This window comes from Aulonocara sp. 'chitande type north' Nkhata Bay, linkage group LG7, assembly GCF_057382095.1.
Source record: "Aulonocara sp. 'chitande type north' Nkhata Bay isolate Kocher_YH1m ecotype deep benthic linkage group LG7, A_spYH_male_GT1.1, whole genome shotgun sequence".
Classification (NCBI taxonomy): Eukaryota; Metazoa; Chordata; class Actinopteri; order Cichliformes; family Cichlidae; genus Aulonocara; species Aulonocara sp. 'chitande type north' Nkhata Bay.
In genome coordinates this window covers 14,518,616-14,537,162 of record NC_141350.1, presented here as the reverse complement: position 1 = coordinate 14,537,162, position 18,547 = coordinate 14,518,616, and the positions used below count along the sequence as shown (strand labels likewise).

At 41.8% G+C, this 18,547-nt stretch overlaps 3 protein-coding genes across 5 annotated transcripts; 1 reads left to right on the top strand and 2 right to left on the bottom strand.

Moving 5' to 3' along the window:
- The first annotated feature begins 2,972 nt into the window (after window positions 1-2,972).
- saxo4 (stabilizer of axonemal microtubules 4) lies at window positions 2,973-8,378 on the top strand. Of its 3 annotated transcripts, none has more exons than XM_086302377.1 (12): window positions 2,973-3,087; window positions 3,283-3,475; window positions 3,577-3,700; window positions 5,886-6,048; window positions 6,159-6,204; window positions 6,329-6,414; window positions 7,345-7,410; window positions 7,516-7,602; window positions 7,703-7,768; window positions 7,851-7,945; window positions 8,047-8,166; window positions 8,241-8,378. In XM_086302377.1, exons 2-12 carry the CDS (start codon window positions 3,364-3,366, stop codon window positions 8,257-8,259), a joined length of 984 nt encoding a protein of 327 aa, XP_086158503.1. In that variant the 5' UTR covers window positions 2,973-3,087; window positions 3,283-3,363; the 3' UTR covers window positions 8,260-8,378. The 3 variants fall into 3 exon arrangements, with proteins under 3 accessions (XP_086158503.1, XP_086158502.1, XP_086158504.1); XM_086302376.1 differs by having other exon boundaries at window positions 8,228-8,369; XM_086302378.1 differs by lacking the exon at window positions 7,345-7,410 and having other exon boundaries at window positions 8,228-8,369.
- Window positions 8,379-9,120: 742 nt separating this feature from the next.
- LOC147324787 (zinc finger MYM-type protein 1-like) lies at window positions 9,121-10,155 on the bottom strand. Its single transcript, XM_086302727.1, has one exon. The coding sequence runs from the start codon at window positions 10,153-10,155 to the stop codon at window positions 9,121-9,123; it is 1,035 nt and encodes a 344-aa protein (XP_086158853.1).
- Window positions 10,156-15,347: 5,192 nt separating this feature from the next.
- lrrc10b (leucine rich repeat containing 10B) lies at window positions 15,348-16,783 on the bottom strand. The gene has a single exon (XM_086302375.1). It carries the CDS (start codon window positions 16,781-16,783, stop codon window positions 15,548-15,550), a length of 1,236 nt encoding a protein of 411 aa, XP_086158501.1. The 3' UTR covers window positions 15,348-15,547.
- Between the last annotated feature and the right edge of the window lie 1,764 nt (window positions 16,784-18,547).

Below are 18,547 nucleotides of genomic sequence, written 5' to 3'. Positions count from 1 at the left end.
AGCAACAGCTTGGTAAAGACAGGCTCCGCCGACTGCCAGTGTTGGCCAGATGGAGGAAAGAAAAGGAGCAAGTAGTGATGTGGCAGAGGTGAGGAAGCAGTGTGAGACCAAGGAAATGAGATGAAAAGAGAAGGAATAGAAGGTGAGAATTAAAAGGAAAAGGTGGAAATGGTGCGACTGTTATGCACTGTTAGATTTAGTGAATTTAAAGGGCAAGCAGCTTGTCACGAAAAAACAAAAAAACTGTTAGATTTCACAGGCTTCTGAAATTCTGAATACCACAGAGTAATGAAAGACTAAAGCAAATAATACCATTTGAAGTGCTCGTACTGTTTTGCAAGAGCATGTGGGATCTGTTATACAAAGCAGGTGTTGTGTGAAAGTCATGGGGTAAAAATCATGCTGTTTCACCCTTTTTGTTTTAACAGGAACGTCACCCAGATCGAGTTTTAATTAGGAATAACATACATCCATGTCTGCAGCCATAAAGAAATATTTTGATGTCCAGCCTGGATAGTATTCCGGTTGGCCTAAAAAACACCAGGGGTTGAAAATCCTCAGTGTTAAATTAAGATGGAGATGGTGTTGAGACGTTTTAGGCAGCTAACGGCAGCGGATGATAACTCCCTGTCTCGGATGGACATTTTTATCAAGATGTCATGCAGATTTCAAGCCATCCATCATTTTTATATAACCTTAGACTAAAGACAGAGCCACGGTGGCATCACCATGCCATCCAGTGGACGCACGGAGTAACTGTGCCGGCCGGAGGTGATAACTGGTTCTGTGAATCAGAAATTTTATGTGAGGTCAAGGTGAGTTTTACACCTTACAAAATCTAAAGGTTTACAATATATCACACTCTCTATTTATAAAACACATCTTTGGGTAAATAAATATTCTATAATGTTATTAACAGTACTGAGTTGGCATGAGCAGTCGCCTGAATGTGCAACAGCTGGGTCAAAGGGTGGGTACACAGACAGACCGTGGAGTAATAATGTTGGAAAACAGAAATTATATATAATATGCACACGCACATTTGTGTTTAGGACTAAATTAAACACACTAATAGGATGAGAAATTAGTTTTGCCAGTCAGCTGTAACACCTGAACGCCGCCTGCTGCTGCCGAGAATGTGTGAAAACTGGTTAGTATGCAATCAGAGAAGTTTAAATATAAAGCAAATGGTGCTGATGAATGACTGAGACATCTGGACTCTGTCACACCAACGGGGCTGTCTGATGAATACAAAAGAAAGCCACAGGAGCCACTCTAGTATAACTATCTATTGTGCAGAACATATTACTGCAAAAAACATCATCTGTATGAACACGAACGATTTCACCCTTAACATGTCTTAAAATGAGGTATATATATATATATATATATATATATATATATATATATATATATATAATGTCAGATACATAACAACACCTGACATATTACACTGGGCAAAGTGCAGAAGCGATTTGTGCAAAACTAAGTGCAGCCTTACTGCTTCTATAGGAATTGAGAGGGTAAGCAGCAGCCAGGTGCTGATAATCAAACACACTTGATTGAGTGATCATAAGCAAGAGTGAACCCCTGCATAAAGGCAGGAGTCTTAGCAATTTACTGGCCTGCCGCAGTCAGGTGTGTGTTAATGCAATCTCAAGGAGGAACGGTGTCTGTGCTGTCTTAGAATAGCAGTTTCTGCTGCCCATATGGGAAGGGTCATAAGGCCAAACAATATAAAGGCCATCATTCTACGGTTGTAAAGATTACTCACAAGTGGAAAACATTCAAGACTGTTGGCAATCTTCCCAGGAGTGGACCGCCCAGCAAATTCACCCCAAGGTCAGTTAGGATGCTAAATTTTAAAGCTCATGCCAATACAGTTTGGAAAAGGAAGAAAAAAAACATGAACATGAAGTATGGCTTGTTTGGAAATTTTGCCAGAAGATGGGACTCTCTAAAAGGAACATGGCAGCACAGCTTAGGCCAGCAAAGCTGCATCTGAACAAACTACAATGTTGTTTGGAAATCTGAGACCTAAGTGGAAATGTTTGGTTCTTCTATGCCACTTTTCTCTTCTCAAAGTGCTTTATACAACTTGCCTCACTCACACAAGCATTCTGTTCCATTTTTGCACTGATCATCACCTGCACACGTGTATATATTAATCTGCTTAATTTTATTTTTATTTAAGTGTTTTCTTACAATATGTTTTGCACTAAGTACCGCAGGAATTTCCTAATGTTGTAAACCTGCTCAACATTTGGCAATAAAACCCTTTCTGATTCTGATTCACACCGTGATAAATGTATCATGTGACTGTGATGGGGAACTTGGAGTTCAGCATTTTGTACTTGCATGAAGACTGAAGCAGCCAGGGATCACACCACCCCTAATGTACAGCGGCGTGTTTGGTGAAAGCCAAACACCTACCAAGTGTGAAGCACAGTGGTGTAGGGGTGATGATCCATTATGAACTCCCCTCACTACCAAAGTGTTCTAAAGTTAAGTCTTTCTGTCTAAAAGATAAAGCCCAAATGAGTAATACAGGACAATGAGCCCAAGCATTGCAGCACATCTACAACACAATGAATGAAAAAGAAACATGTTGCAATGGCCGTGCTATTAAATCATGGTGTGCATGTGATTTTTCTTATTACGTCTGTATTTTGGTGTGTGCGCGTGCTATGTGTCACGTGCTGTTCATCTGATTTGTGTATTAAAATAATTTTACAATCTGGTAAAGACTTTTTTAAAACTGTAGGTTGTGATACTTCAAACCTTAGACCTCAAAGAGGGAGTACTTTCTTTGACACATCTTAAAGGAAACAAAAAGGAGGACAACATTCCCAGCTGAAACATTAAAGGCATGAATTGGAGCAGACTGTTTCACTTTTCACCTGCAGTGCTCTGCCGTTATACTGCATCTCCTAGCAACAGAGACCTGTTTACCTACAAAACCTGCCGAAGACAGAGAGGTGAACAAACAGCCTGGAGTTGCAGGTACGTCCTGGGACTAAGTAGCAGATTTCAGTGCTTTTGTGTTTAGGTTTTTTTTTTTTTTTTCTGGGATCATTTATATTCAGGGTGAGTGAAAATGGCTGGGACTTTCCTGGAGGATCGCAGCTCTCTCTCCACTCATACAGCAGTAGACAAAGGCAGCACTTATTGCATTATTTCCTTCTGACTCTGTTCTCATTTATTCAGCAAGCTCCAAATTTAACTGGATGCTGCCGGAGCTAAAAACTTAGATGTAACACTTACTTTTATTTGTGGTTACAGCAGTGTCCGCAGGCCCACAGGATTGTTTTTTTTGCCATCCATCACTGTTGTCAGTGACTGTTTCCATTACAGCAGTCACAGATGGCTGAACAGGGGAGGATTGTCATACCGGCTACTGGAGCAATTGGCAGGAAGGGGCAACTGACCAACAACGCTGTCAAACTCCACAATACTACTTACACAGCATCTCATGGTGAAGATGATGAGTGAGACTCTCCAGAGTTTCAGCATAAATCGCACTGATTTGCATTCAAATTTGGGTTCTGACAGACAATTTTGCTATATCTGTCTCAGACTCAGACAGGATGGGATTCACTTCTTATCTCGGGCGTCCCAGTGAGACAGGCTTTACATCAAACCACAGACCAGCTATATATTACAGGCCTAGTTTGGACCACATTGACAACCCTCAGTTTGCGTAAGTGTCAGGACACTTTTCCCCCCGCCCTCTGCTCATCTTTTATAATGGCTATTTTGGTTCATCATTTTCTGATAATGTTATTAGCAAAACCTGTGCTTCTCCTTCAGTGATGAGCAAAGCTCTCTGGTGGCTGGGGGACTCTGTAGAGCTAATATTTGTCCAACTTTGGCATGTGCAGAAAAGCTAACAGAAGAATCTGAGAAATGTCAGTCAAGCTGCACATCTCTGTGAAATCTTGTCAGCCAGAATGATTACAGGCACATTGTGGATTTAGATGAATGCTTGCAGATATCTTTCTCCAAAGCCTCTGCTTCCACGCTTAAAGGAACTTTATTACTTTCAAAATGTGAAAGTAATAAAGATAATAATAATACATTTTATTTGAAAGTGCCTTTCAAAACACTCAAGGTCACTGTTGAGTTGGGACTTAGAGGGAGAAGGAAGAGATATTTCTTAAATCGGGAGGTAGGGAATTCCAGAGTCGTGGAGCAGAGCAGCTGAAAGCCCTGCTCCCCATGGTTGCAAGACGGGGGGAAGGGACGGAGAGTGAAAGGGAAGAAGAAGATCTGAGACAACGAGATGGGGCGGTGATCTTAACCAGATCAGAGAGATATGGAGGAGAGAGATGATGAATAGCCTTAAATGTGTACAAGAGTATTTTGAAATTGATGCGATATTTGACCGGGAGCCAATGAAGCTGCTGCAGGGCAGGAGTGATGTGGTGGACAGAAGGGGTCCTGGTGATGATACGGGCAGCAGAGTTCTGGACGCGTTGGAGCTTGTGGATGGATTTTTGAGTAAGACCAAAAAGAAGTGAATTACAATAATCAATCCGGGAAGTAACAAGGCTATGGACAAGAATGGCAGTGGCATGTGGGGTGAGAAAAGAACGGAGACGATTAATGTTGCGCAATTGAAAATATGCAGACCGAGTAACATTATTAATGCGTGAATTGAAAGATAAAGTACTGTCGAGGATGACACCCAAACTTTTCACAGAGGAAGAAATGAAGACCGGTGAGTTATTGATAGTAACAGAGAAACTGTTGGTTCTGGATAATGTTGATTTAGCGCCTACCAAGAGGAGCTTGGACCTATTACTATTGAGTTTGAGAAAATTAGAAGAGAACCATGAATTTAGTTCAGCTAAACAGAGGGTAAGGGAGGATGGGGGAAGAGCAGAATCAGGTTTAGTGGACAGATAAAGCTGGGTGTCATCGGCATAACAGTGAAAATGGATATTGCATTTACGGAAAATATGTCCAAGCAGTAGAGGGTAGATAATGAAAAGAAGGGGCCCCATCAGACAGGTATGATTTAAACCAGGCTAGTGGAGTATGGGCGAGACCGATGGAGGCTAGCCTACTGAGAAGTACAGAGTGAGAAATAGTGTCGAAAGCAGCACTCAGATCGAGGAGAATAAGAATGGAAAGTAAACCGGAGTCAGCTGCCATAAGAAGATCCTTGGTTGTTTTTATAAGTGCTGTTTCAGTGCTATGGGAAGGGCGAAAACCAGACTGGAACTGTTCATACAGATTATTATTAGTTAAATGTGAGTGGAGTTGTGTGGCAACTATTTTCTCAGGAATTTTTGAAAGGAATGGTATATTGGAAATAGGCCGAAAATTCTCAAAATTATTGGGATCTAGACCAGTTTTTTTCAATATTGGGGTGATGATGGCAATTTTGAGGGAAGCAGGAACAGTTCCAGTGGTAAGTGAAGAACAGATGATAGCAGATATGAGGGGAAGCAAAGAAGGTAGACATGCCTTAACCAAAACTGTAGGAATGGGGTCTAGCTGACAAGTAGAAGGTTTTGACTTACAGATGAAATCTGAAATATCAGTAACTGAGGGGAGCTGGAAAGCAGAAAAACAGTGTGATGGGAGATGAATTACACAGGAAGAGCTAAATGGAACCTCGGAAACCAGTTCTTGATGTATGAAATTAGACCTATGCACTTGGGTTATACAGGCAAGTATGAAAGTGTGTGAAAATCTCTGACAGAGAGGTTCAAAGGATGTAAACAAAGGACTTTAAGTGAGTAGGTGCTTCACTGTAAATTAGATTCCCTGATGCGATAATAGATTAAAAAGAAAAAGAAAAAAAAGCTAGACTGTCAAGAATGAAGCGTGTTTGTCTGAAGTGTTACCTCAGACTCGGCTCTGCCTTTGTTTTTCAGACTCTTGTTATCTGACAGCTTCGTCTCTCAAACTAAACGACACTACCAGCCTCCCATCCACTCTGGATGTTCTGGGTCTTCAACAAACATCGTTAACAAACCTGGAAACAGCGGCTTCCATCAGCTGAGGATTCAGCCAAAAACCGCATCAGTCGAGGAGAAGGTATGACAGCTCGGTTTGACAGCACTTAAACACACCTCTTCAAGATGATGGAAAGTGTAATATTATGTTATATACATAAACTTTCTGTTATTGCTTAAATGTTTCCTCAGACAGAATATCAAAGTTCATTTGTGCCTCATCGTCCTACGCCAGCAGGTAATTTAAAGGCTACAATGCAGAACTTTGTGAGCTTGAGCTGTTCATTTATAACTACAAATAATGGAAAACTTTAATAAAATGCCACAGTTTCATTTTGAAAAAGCTAACATTGTTGCTTCAGTTTCTCAGAACCATGTGACTGTAGGTCCTAAAGGAGGGAGTGGTTTCACTAAGGCAGCAGAGCTTCAGGTTAACACCAGCTTGATGGTGAGTGGTTTTTAAAGGTATTGGAAGCTATTCTTAGCTGAGATTTTTATATTCTTCCATTTTTTTTAATAACCTCCTATTAAGAAATCCAAGTGAAAATGCTGCCTGTGTATCCAAAACCTGGCTTTACATCATGGTTACAAAGGGATTATATTTGTTTTAAACTACATGCTATATCCAAAAGTTGGGATACTGTGCAAAATTTAACAAAAAACAGAATGCAAATCATAAAAAGCTTGTATAGACTCACTGGCCACTTCATTAGTTGCATCTTACTAGTACAGGGATGGACCCCTTTAGGCCTCAGAGCGGCCTCAGGTCCTCATGACAAATAGACAATGTTGGAAACAGTCATCCGATTTTGGTCCATATTGTTGTGATAGTATCACACAGTTGCTGTAGATTTATTCACTGGACATCCCAAAGATGCCCTACTGGATTGATATCTAATGCCTGTGAAGGAGGCCATTTGAGAACAGAACAGTTGTAAGGAGTGGTTGTTTGAGTTACTGTTGCCCACCTTTCATCTTAGAGCAGTTTAGCCATTCTCACTGAATGTTTTCTTTTTTAGGCCATTCTCTATAAACTCCAGAGATGGTTGTGAGGTGGGTAAATCATGCAACATTCAAAGTCGCTTAAATAACCCCTTTCCCTCGTTCTGAAGCTTGGCTACATGTCTAATTACACTGAGCTTCTCCCACGTGATTGGTTGTTTGAGGTACTTGTGTTAATCATCAGTTGAACAGGTGTGTCCAAGGTGGCTGGTGACTGTGTAATCAAGTATATAGACAGCATGCCAAATGCTGAAACTGTGATATTTGAATCTTTTCAATTTTTTAGTACAGTTGAAGTCCTCTGGCAGCTACAGTATGTGTATCTGTGAGTTCTTATCTGTATATCTACTTGTAACTGCCAACTGTTGATATTCAGGGTGAACTTCATCAGACTCCCAGCTCAGTGATGAAAACAGACTTCATGCCACTGTCCCTGCTGCAGGTTGAGCCACACAAAAAGCTGAATTCATTCGGGGGGGGGGGGGGGGGGGGGGGGAGCGCAGGGGAATCTTTCATGTATAACTCTGAAGTTTGTTCTGTGTCTCAGGGTACTGAGGCGAAATCGGGCCTGTGCAGCCGTTCTTGCAGAGAAACGGGATTCACACGAGGTGACATCGCTCCCTTGGCCCACCCTGTTAGTGCTGACTTCTTCACAGTTTTTCTTTGATGTAAAAGCGCAACATTAATGCTTTTTGTTTTTATTTAATTACTTATTTCTGTCTCTAATCATCTAGGTCTCTCTTCTGTCATCGCCCCAGACTAAAACAGAGGCCCCGATGCCATCTATCATTGGACAAAAGGTTAAATATGTTCATGCAATAGTTTTTCACTCTATTTATCAGCACGTTATCTGGATTGTTCAACAACATTTTAATTTTTTAGAAACCCACAGGATATGTTCTGAACACTCATAAAAACCAAACTTTTCCTGATGCACCACTTGATCCTTCAGACTTCATCACACATTATAAAAGCAAGTAAGTGTAATTAAGTTAATTAATTAACTTAATAAATTGTCACTTTTCACCCTATAACTGTAAAGTGCGTTACACTATTTGGCTACCTGCTTATTTTCCAGGTTTTGTCATCGTGATGACAGAAACTGGAAAAGTCCAGAAAAGTTCAAATCAACGAACTCTTGTCCCAGGATTGTCAGCTCTAAAATGGAAAGTGGCTACAATCTTCGGGATACGGACAGGTATGTATGTTATGCTCATGAAGTCGTATCATACAGATTTCCTTTGACTGACATGACCTAGTTTTATTCTACAGGTACATCCTCAGGGGCTAGACCTTCTCACACCTGTGATGATACCTGCATTGCTGCTTTGTCACAAATAAAAACTGAAGTTTTTTGTTTGTTTGCAGTCTGGCATGTTCTATTAATAAAATCGTTTAAATGCATACAACAAATATGAATTGCTTTTTTTTTTTGAGTGGAAACTTCGCCAGCCAGATGTGTGAATGGTAGAAATCCAAAGAGGGAGTGAACGAGATGATGCATTGTCTTTGACCACCTTACTGTCACTGACCTACAGAGAATGAGAGGAGTGTAAACTAATGGGAAAAATAATTACAGCCAGGCTGAGTAAGGCACTGATTTCCAAGGATGTCTGTGGTGTGTCAAACTGTTCTGCCACCCACAGCAGAGTCTGGATGAGCAGCAGAGCCTAAACTGAGTAGGAGGCTGAGATTGCACTATTGTGCAGCTACATACTGTGCACCTACTCTGAGCCAACTCTCAGAAACGACATTACATTATCAGTGTAATCCATTCTGCATTATCAATATAATAACTCTTGTGTCAAAACAAGAGATTTTTAACTATGTTGGTTTTTTGGGGGTGTCACCATAGTATTTATGAAAGATATGTGACATTAACAGCCATAATATACACTTAATTGCATTCAGTGACGTGCACAGACATTTTGGGGGGCAAGTGCTCCAGGGGGAAAAAAGGGCACTTTTTGCATATGTGGAAAACCTTTTCTTTTTATAATAAAAAAATCGCACAGGTTAAATGCAATTTGACTTTTATTTCAAAACATTCTCTAAAAATCAAAAATCACACCACAAAAAGATAAAATCTGTATCCAACTCTAAACCATATACATACATATTCTCAAGTGTCCATTAAATGGAGTGTACTGCTCTAAAGAAGCATCCTTCTTGGTGCCATGTCTTTGTAGATGTTGATGACCTCGTTGTAATTGATCTCCACATCTTTCTCAATGGCCAACAAGAGGAGATCAGACAACCTTTCTTCTCCACACAAACTTCTTAGTTTATTTTTGATTATTTTTAGCTTTGAAAAGGATCTTTCAACTGTCGCAGTTGTCACTGGTAGTGTTGCGTAGATCTGAATCATTTTGACAAAGGCAGGAAAGATCAGCTGGCCATTATTTTCCCTCAGTATCAGAAATATTTCTCTGAGGTCTTTTGAACTAAAGCTGGAGTGGAAGACCTTTAATTCTGTTTTGAGCTGGTCCTCATCTTCTCCATAGAATTCACAGAGGATGTGGACAGCTTCAATGGCTTCTGGGTTTGGTGGGCCTACCCAGTTAGCATGCACAGTTAAGGGCTGGAAGGACTGAATGATTCTGGCCGTTGGGCTTCCAGTATTGTCCCCTTTGAACCTCCTGTTCAGTTCCCCAGTCATGATGTCCAGAAAGGTGAAATATACACCACTCCTGAAATATGCCTCCACTGACTCAAACTGAGCACCTACTTGAGACACTGTGGTGCTGTGTTGGAAACGCACTGGAACTTTCCGCTTTCTCTCCTGACCAGGCACCACGGTAGGTACTGGAATGTTGAAACTCTCTGCCTTCTCTGATGCACATCTAAATATCTCTCCAAATTTCTCCTCAGACCTCATGGTTTGCAATGTGTGAAGCACACCATCAATTACCTTGTAGGCAGTGGAATGGTCCAACCCTTCTTCCTGCAGAGAATCTGATGCCAAAGCAGTGACTTCGAATACTGGTGTGGTGATTTCCATGCAGAGAATGAACATAAAATTAATGGCATTTCTGTACATCTGAGCATCACCTTGGGCCAGGTTAGGTGGGTCACTGTCACTGATGTCATCAAGGAGCATCAAAATGGCTTTCAAATTTCTCTGAAGTGCCTTCAGTGCTTTTTCCCTGCAAGCCCATCGAGTATCTGACAGCTGCTGGAGCTCCATAACACGTTGTCCAGGAAAGAGAGACTCCTGAAATTTGACCAAGGCAGCATGACGCTTTGGGGAGCCTGAGCAAAAGGCATACAATTTCTCCACCAAGTTGAAAAATGTCACAAAATGCTTGCTGGACTTTGAGGCAAATTGAGGCAATGGGCTTTGCAGTGCACATAGAGGGCCTTCTCATTGTGTGCACGGATTCTAGCTTGGAGACCTTTATACATGCCACTCATGTTGGCTGCTCCATCATAGCCTTGACCATACATGTTCTTCATCTCTAGGCCATTCTTTTGCAGAAGCAAGAACACTGTATTCTCCAGCTCCTGGCCTGTAGTTGTATCAACATTGCACACTTCGATGAATCTCTCCTTTATTTGCATATGATGAAAATATCGCACAACAAATGACACTTGCTCTTTGTGTGAAACATCAGAGGTTTCATCAAGTAGAATGGAATACATTTCAGCCTCTTTTATTTCACGTTGTATCTCCTTCCTGATGTAAGTTCCTAGTGCTGCAATGATGTCATTTTGACTTCTGTTGGAAAGCAGTGACACCTGGGGCCTTGTCTTGGTGGCTTTAACTGTGGCAATTTTTTCCAAATGCATTTTCAGCACACTATCGTAGCGGGAAAATACATTGACTAATTCACGAAAATTGCCACGGTTATCACTGGACTCACTCTCATCATGACCTCGGAATGCTTGTCCCTGACGTGCAAGATACACTGTTAGGTCAATTAATCTTGTCAGGATTTCTTTGTTTGTCTGCCTCTCTCGCTCTCTAACTTCCACCCCTTTTACGTCTGAAACATCAAATGCAGACTGAAGGGCCTTTTTCTGGAAATTGATCCATCTAACCATGCTTGTCATGTGCATCTCTGCGCTGGAGTGTTGTTTGATTTTTTCAAGAGCAGTACTCCACTTTCTGATGCCATCAGTTGTCCAGGCTGTTCTGCTTTTATATTTTTCATCCGAGAGGAAAAGCCGACAACTAAAACAATGCATTGAATTAGCAGTGGGTGAGTATTCCAGCCACACATTAGCAGAAAACCACTGTTTCTGGAATGATCTCCCCTCAGTTTTTGGGTAAGGTATATCAGGCTGACATGGGCCCACATTGCAGCACATTGAAACGTATCTGTCATTGCGCTTTATTTTAAATGTATGGATGTGTGTTGGATCTGTTGGGTATTGTAAAGCTGCTAACTTTGACATTATGTGATCGATCTGTTCTTCCTCATTGTGGTCTTCAGAGAGCACTACATCAGTGTCTGTAGGCCTAACTGAACCTGTTGCTGCATTGGTCGCGGCTTCATCTGTTTCTATATCTCCCTCTTCTGCTATGCTGGTAGATGGCATAGAGCTGCTTCCCTGCTGTGACTGACTACAATGGAACAATAATAATAATAATAGTATTATTATTTATCATAATAATAAGCTTAAACAGATAGTTTTAATAATAACCCATACTGCAAGTCTTGTAACATAGAAATAACTTTCGTAGGTACAAAATAATAGTTAGCTCAATGCCTGCTGATTAAGTTCATTAAAAACTAAGTGTGAACAGCTTTTAAGATTTTTCAATAGAATTAACTGCAAGGAGCAGGTTACATTAAAACATTAAAATAGAACCTGACTCTGCCCTTGACTCTGACCTTTCATCTTCATTTTCCTTTGCTTTCATCCAGGAGAGCAGAGAACTGCTTCCCTGGGCTGCCTGTTGTAGATCCCTTTCTTTCTCCTTTCTCAGCCTCTCTTTCCTAGGCATTATGCTTGCTGAAATTAGTAAATAAATAGACCAAAATGTATGAGAACGAATAAGACTGACTGTGGTCATTACAAGAACAGGGCAGAATGGTCGTTTTCACAGGCAATTGGGAACTGCCTATTTTTCCTTTAGCAAATTAATGTGTTAATGTTGCCAATATGTTACACCAAAAAAAATTAACATGTCTAACCAGTGCTTCTCAAAACTTTTAACATGCACCACCCCCAACACCGTACCCTTCAAACTACCAATAACAACGTCACTGTTCTGTCACAATCAGGTCGGAATTGATGGAGAGTGGGGGTTGCCTAAATGGTTTAGGTTACATTTTAAATGTGTCGTTTTTTTGTTTATCCATATGGATGGATGGAGGGGGCAAGCTGGCAAAGTTTGTCATGTGCAGTTTCTGACAGGCTACTTCACAACAAAACAATTGCAGGTTGGTCTTAGAGGGCAAACAGAATAATTTCACTCGATTCATGGGTTACCTGACTGGTTGGGAAGGGAAAGAGCTGCCGTGTTGTCCGCCGTGGCTCCCAGTCGCTATAGTTAGCCTACTATGCCTACTCCAAGTAGTCCTATGTCATGCCGCTGCTACACGCCTCACAACAAATGAACTGCAAGCGTGTTCACGTGACACGGTGACAGTGAAAAAGCGACAGGGTTCGGGTGTCTTTGAAGAAGGGGCACAAATCAAGCCATTATTTTCACACCTTTTTAAATCGCGCAGCTTTAAAAGAAAAAAAATCACGTCTTTCAAAAGGGCACTTTTTTGGACTGAGGGCAAAAGGGCAAGTGCTTCAGCACCACCTCGTCTCTATCTGTGCACGCCAGTGATTGCATTATCAGTCAGTTGGAGAGATGTGCTTATCTAGTTAGTCAATCACATGCAGCTCGTCTGGGTAAAAACGCCTTGTTGATGCCAGAGATCAGAAGAATGGCTAGACTGCTTCAAGCTCTTATAAATGCAACACTAACTCAAATAACCACTCGTTACAACCAAGATATGCAAAAGAGAATCTTTGAATGTGTGGTGTGTCACATGGCAGCAAGAAGCTCTCTCACCAAAACTAGGCAATAGAAGATTAGAAACCTTTGCCTAGTTTGAGTTTAGATTCGACTGTTATGCTGGGATGGTAAAGCCGAAGCATGGAACCATCCTGCCTTGTATCAGTGGTTCAGGCTGGTGGTGTAATGGTGGGAAAGACATTTTCTTGGCTCATGTTAGGTCCCTAAGTATCAGTTGAGCATTCTTTAAACACCACCTCCCACGTGAGTATTGTTGCTGACCATGTCCATCCCTTTATGATCACAGTGTTCCCATCTTCTGATGATGCTTCCAGCAGGATATCATGTGCCATGTCACAAAGCTGACATTTCGAACTGGTTTGTTGAACGCGACAATGAATTCACTGTCTTCAAATAGTCTCCATAGTTGAAGATCTCAATCTAGTAGAGCACCTTTGGAATCTGTTAGATTAGAAGATTTGTAAATTTGTAGCAAATGTGATCCTGTCATGTTAATATGGACCACAATCTGAAATGAATGTTTCCAGTACCTTGTTAAAACTATGCCACAAATAATTAAGGCAGATCTGAAGGCAAAAGTGAGATACTGGCAAACATTAGGATCCAGTGAGTGTGTATGTCAGCCACAGTGATGCAAGACAGGCAATGTCAGTCTGTTGGTTTCTCCAGTGATGTAGTCTGGACTGAATTAACTATTTGATTAACTGCCAGGAGGTTTTTATACATAAAATTTCCCCAGAGGATGACTTTGACTGATTTTGGAGACCCCTTAAGATTTTCATCAGATCAGTTTTGTTTTGTTCAAAATCTACATTTTGTTAGTTTTAGCTATAATTGGTTTAGAGCAAAGGAAATGTTAGCAATCCAAAAAGCTGGACTAAGACGAGTTAACGCTATAAACAATGCTACCTCTCAATATCAGCATGTTAGCAATGATGCTGTGAGTCAGCTGGCCTCATAGCATAGCTGCACACACAGCTTTGTTATTATTAGAAGTAAAGGAAGTGACCAAACAAGAGCTGAAACATCACTTACATGATGTAAATTAACACATGTAATAGTAATTCAAGTTCAAGTCAAGAAGTTGGAACCAAATGTGTGTTTTTGTTTGGTTATTTTTTAGTTTTGCTCAAAAGTGATGTCTTTGCACACACAATCCAGGCATTAAAACAAACATTTCCATGATTCAAACTATATTTCTCATTTAACATATTAATCAGGCTTTTTTTAATATATTAATTAAGAATAAAGATGATTTTTCTATTAACAAAAGGACATACTAAGCTCTGTTATAGCACTCTGTATCATTTTAAACATAAAACGCTAGATGTTAAAACCTTTTGCCCTCTCTCGGATGTAATGAGAGGAAAGCTTGGGGGACTCTACCTTTCTTGATAGCGACCAAAAAAACTGTATAATATTTACCAAAACAGCTAAACAGTAGTAAAAATATCTATCAACTGCTGCCCTGCATTTATAATATGTATTATGTGTGGTTTTCCGTGTAGAAACAAATCTAAAATTAGAGTGGTGAGTCTGAGTCTGTTCCCGAGCGTAGACACACGAGTTGACACGCTCTGCCTCATGAGTGCAAGCATTAATATTTTAGTGTTGGGATAAATATTTCACTCTTTCAATGAGATGTGAGAAAAAGATACGTGGAGGGAAAGAGGATTGGATTACACGCGTGCCCCACATGAATAATGAGTGCAGAGATGAGAGGAGAACAAGGGCCTGGCCTGCTCCATGCTAGAGACAAAGATAGAAAAGGTGTAGTCACAGACAAAAAGGAGTACACAAAGGTCACCCGAGCCTTCACCTGACCTGCAGGGGGGCTTTTGATTGGTGGTGGGGGAGTCAAGTCTATTTCATGTTCCCTCCCCATGGACTTCCCTTTTATGGTGAGGCACCCCAGCTATTCATCGCTGTAATAATCCCGCTCGTCTCTCGTTCGTTCTGGGCACTGACACTCACAGGAATGCTTACACAACACTGACAAGAGTTGGGGGGGGGGGGGGGGGGGGGGGGGGGTTTGTTTAGCATGTCATAAATATTTTGTATATCCAAGTCCAGTACGTCCATTTGCACGCACAGACAGTCTCGGTTTATAGAAATAGTGATGAACCAAGATGAGGTGCACTGTCGAGCACATAAAACAGACACTGATGATGATGTAACAGAAATGTTAAATTGTGTCAGTGAAGCAAGCGGTGGCTAGTGGTTTCACCGCTTCACAATTAAGAAATAAATTCCCACAAGTGACTGACATAATCAGACGGGTAATTATTTAATAACGGGAAACTTGGTCTCCTATGCCCACTGCAAGTAGTTTTATTGTAAAACAACTACACACACTGTACACACACACACTCTCTCTTTACCTGAGTCCAGCTCTGATCTGATCATATGGAGATGAGTGAGATGTTGTTAATTTTTAGACACATAATGCCCGGCTCATTTATATTCACAGCAAACAACAGGTTTTAAATTAGCAGCACAGCTACACAAAAAAGTCCCAAAACATCAACTGTATCTGCAGGATTTCCTGTCATTCATGTCCAGCTTGTCCTGCAGATCATCTGGATCTTGGAGGGGCCTTTCACGCCCCTTCATCTTGTCTCCCTGTGTCATCCAACTCCTCCACATCCTCATAGTCCATCTCAGCCCTCTCATACTCTAGCTCCTCTCCCTCAAACTCAAACCCTTCTCCCTCACATATCAGCTCCTCTGTCTCATATTCGACCGCCTCTTCGTCATATTCGAGCTCAGTCCCGCCATACTCGTTTATTGGAGGCTCCACATACCCTCCTTCCTCTTCCTCCACTTCATCCTCCACTTCTTCCTCCTTCACCAGAAGCTCTTCCTCTTTAACATCTGTGTCCTCTATGGTCACTGCAGCTTCATTTGGTGCTTGCTTTGAGCTACTGTTCTTGAGGATGCCATGAATCACTGGCTCCTCTCCTGCAAGTGCCAGCTCTTCTGCCTCTTTCTCTGCTGCCTTTCGTCGTCTCTCCTTCCTGGCCTCACGCACCTCCAAAAACTCTGCAGCTCCCTCCCCAACCAAGACAGCGTCTTCACCTACTATAGGAGGTTCCTTGACTGGGTTGTGGTCATAGGAGAAAAGGCGCAGGGCTCTGAGACGCTTCAGGCTGGGAATTTCTGATATCTTGTTGCGGTCCAGGTCTAGGATCTCCAAGGACTTCATTCGAAGAAGGACTTTTGGGAAGGTGTCAAAGCGGTTTCCGTAGAGCCACAATCCCCTCAGAGCCTCCATGCGCCACAAGTCAGGAGGCAGAGTCTTCAGGTGGTTGTCCCCCATCTGCAGGGACTTGAGGTTGGGTAAGTCATAGAGCACTCGTGGGAATCTCTGGAAGTAGTTGCTCTCCATCCACAAGCACCGCAGATTCTGCAGGTTGCTCAGCTCAGGTGGAAAGCTCATTAGGCGGTTGCTGCCCAAATAGAGACGGGTTAGGTTAGTGAGGTCGCAGACGGCCAGAGGAACATCTTCTATTTTGTTGAAGTCGAGGGCAAGTATCCGCAGACCCTGCAGCTGGGAGATGCTGTCGGGCAGGGTGCGCAGGCTGTTTCCACAAACATAAAGCTTCTCCAGATGCATCAGGTCACAAACACGTGAAGGCAAACGCTTAAATTTACGGTAGCTCAAGTCCAACACGGGGTCTCCACTCTCCAGCAACTCCTCCACTCCAAGCGGAAGTTCCTCCTCTACTTCCTGCACTACTTCCTTCTCCTTCTCGGAAAATTCTGCCTCTTCGCCATCTTTCCCCCCCTCTTCCTCCTCTTCTTCTCCCCCTCCCTTCCTGGAGGAGTTGCCCATGCTGTTGCCTGCAGCACCTTTGTGACTCCTGTGTGAGTCAAGACAGAGTCATTTGATGAGGGAGTGTCTGTGACAAGTCAACCCTGAGCCTGGGAGCTGCTGCTGTTTTGTGGTTGTACCCACTGGCTGCAAACCACATCCTGGCCCGGGCCAGTTAACACTCCGGCAGCCATACCAAAGCAGTTTGTCAAGTGTCTCGTTGTCCCTTCATCTACAGCTTCATCACAAAACAGTAGCGGAAAAGATCTAACAAACTGCAGAGTAATAGTAATGATAATAATAGTAGTAATAGTAGTAGTAGTAGTAGTAATAGTAATAATAGTAATAGTAAAGGTGTTGTTGATAGTTGAGTTCAACAAAATCCAGCTGAATTTTGAGCTGAAATTGAATTCTTGCAGTCCTTACCCTCTTCTCTCCTCTCTAACTTCCTCGGGGCTTTTAAGCGAAAGATAACGCCACCTGTTCACGTGATCCGGTTTCTCTATTAGAAGAGGAGAAAAAAAGTGCCACTAAACAGGGAGCCTACCTCCCCTCTTCCTGCGGATAAACCCACAGTGTGTGCGCACTCAGTGACCTGGCTGGCGGCAAAGAAAAACAGCTAATGGAAGTCTGTTCACTAGTTAATGCAGCTGCTCCCCATTAGAGGCCGAGGTTTCCCGGAGTAATAATCCAGCCCGAGGAAAAACAAAAAAACCTGCACATACTGGAAAAGAACAGCGCTCACTGACTCCCCTCAACTCCTGATGTTGGCCGCTTCTCTCCATCAGTGTGAAGGTTTACATTCAACTGCTGCCTCCCTCCTTCTGTAACAGGAACAGGGGGCATTCACGTCACATGGCCAGTGTGTCCTCGTGTGAGTGCGTGTGTGTGCGCGCGCGTGCGCCGGTATGATAGAAGTAGCCTCTTAGAAATAAATATATTTTAAAAAAGAAGCAACTTTAAAAACAACTTTTTCCCACAAACAAATTTTTAGGTGTGAGGGTTTGATCAAACGATAAACAAAAAAGAATATTAATAGTGATAAACATTATCCTGATATTTATGTTCATCTGCACAGACGACAAGCAAATTCGCAGGCTTACCTACGCTTATATTTACACATTCGCACATGTATTAACCGCCAGCGCCACTTTTTAATTGCAATTAATAGTTTTTAGATTCATTTTGTGTCTGGAGTATTAGTCCTGCCACAGAGTGACACAGAGCACACATAATCGCAAGCGTTACAGTTTATTACTTTTCCTCGTAAAATGTTGTTACTATAAATCCATACGAAACGAGAAACAGCCTTTCAAAACAAATAAATACATTTGTGGTTTTGCCGTTTGTAGCTACTATAAATCTTTATGTACGGCTATATGTATGTTTGATGATGGAGATGAGGCTCACTGTCCACAATGGTCTACTTAATTTTGGTTTTACTCATTTTTGTAGGTGACCCGCTGAGACCTATAAAATTGTTTGACAGAGCACAAAACTCAAGACTTGCCGTTATGGTTTTTCTCCTAACCAAATCACTGCAAACCAAGTAGTCTTTGGTCACTCACATTCTTATGCAATAGGACTCCCAAGTACAATATGAGATTCTCATATAGTATGGTTTTATATGCAAACCTAAAGTGAACAAACAACTCTGCAACGATTGCTAAAATAATTCTCTTTTACTGTTGTTGCTTCACATTATGGCTCATATAGTTTAATTGTCAAATGTTTTATGTAAAAATTCCATCCATCCATTTGCTTCAGTTCTGTAAATATGTGCAC

Excerpts from the sequence above, each read along its gene's own strand:
- LOC147324787 (XM_086302727.1), bottom strand. The coding sequence starts at position 10,155 with ATGGAGCTCCAGCAGCTGTCAGATACTCGATGGGCTTGCAGGGAAAAA.
- saxo4 (XM_086302376.1), top strand. The coding sequence starts at position 3,364 with ATGGCTGAACAGGGGAGGATTGTCATACCGGCTACTGGAGCAATTGGC. Across the intron at positions 6,415-7,344 it reads AGGTTAACACCAGCTTGATG|GGTGAACTTCATCAGACTCC; the intron begins GTGAGTGGTTTT and ends GTTGATATTCAG. Across the intron at positions 7,411-7,515 it reads TGCCACTGTCCCTGCTGCAG|GGTACTGAGGCGAAATCGGG; the intron begins GTTGAGCCACAC and ends TCTGTGTCTCAG.
- lrrc10b (XM_086302375.1), bottom strand. The coding sequence starts at position 16,783 with ATGGGCAACTCCTCCAGGAAGGGAGGGGGAGAAGAAGAGGAGGAAGAG.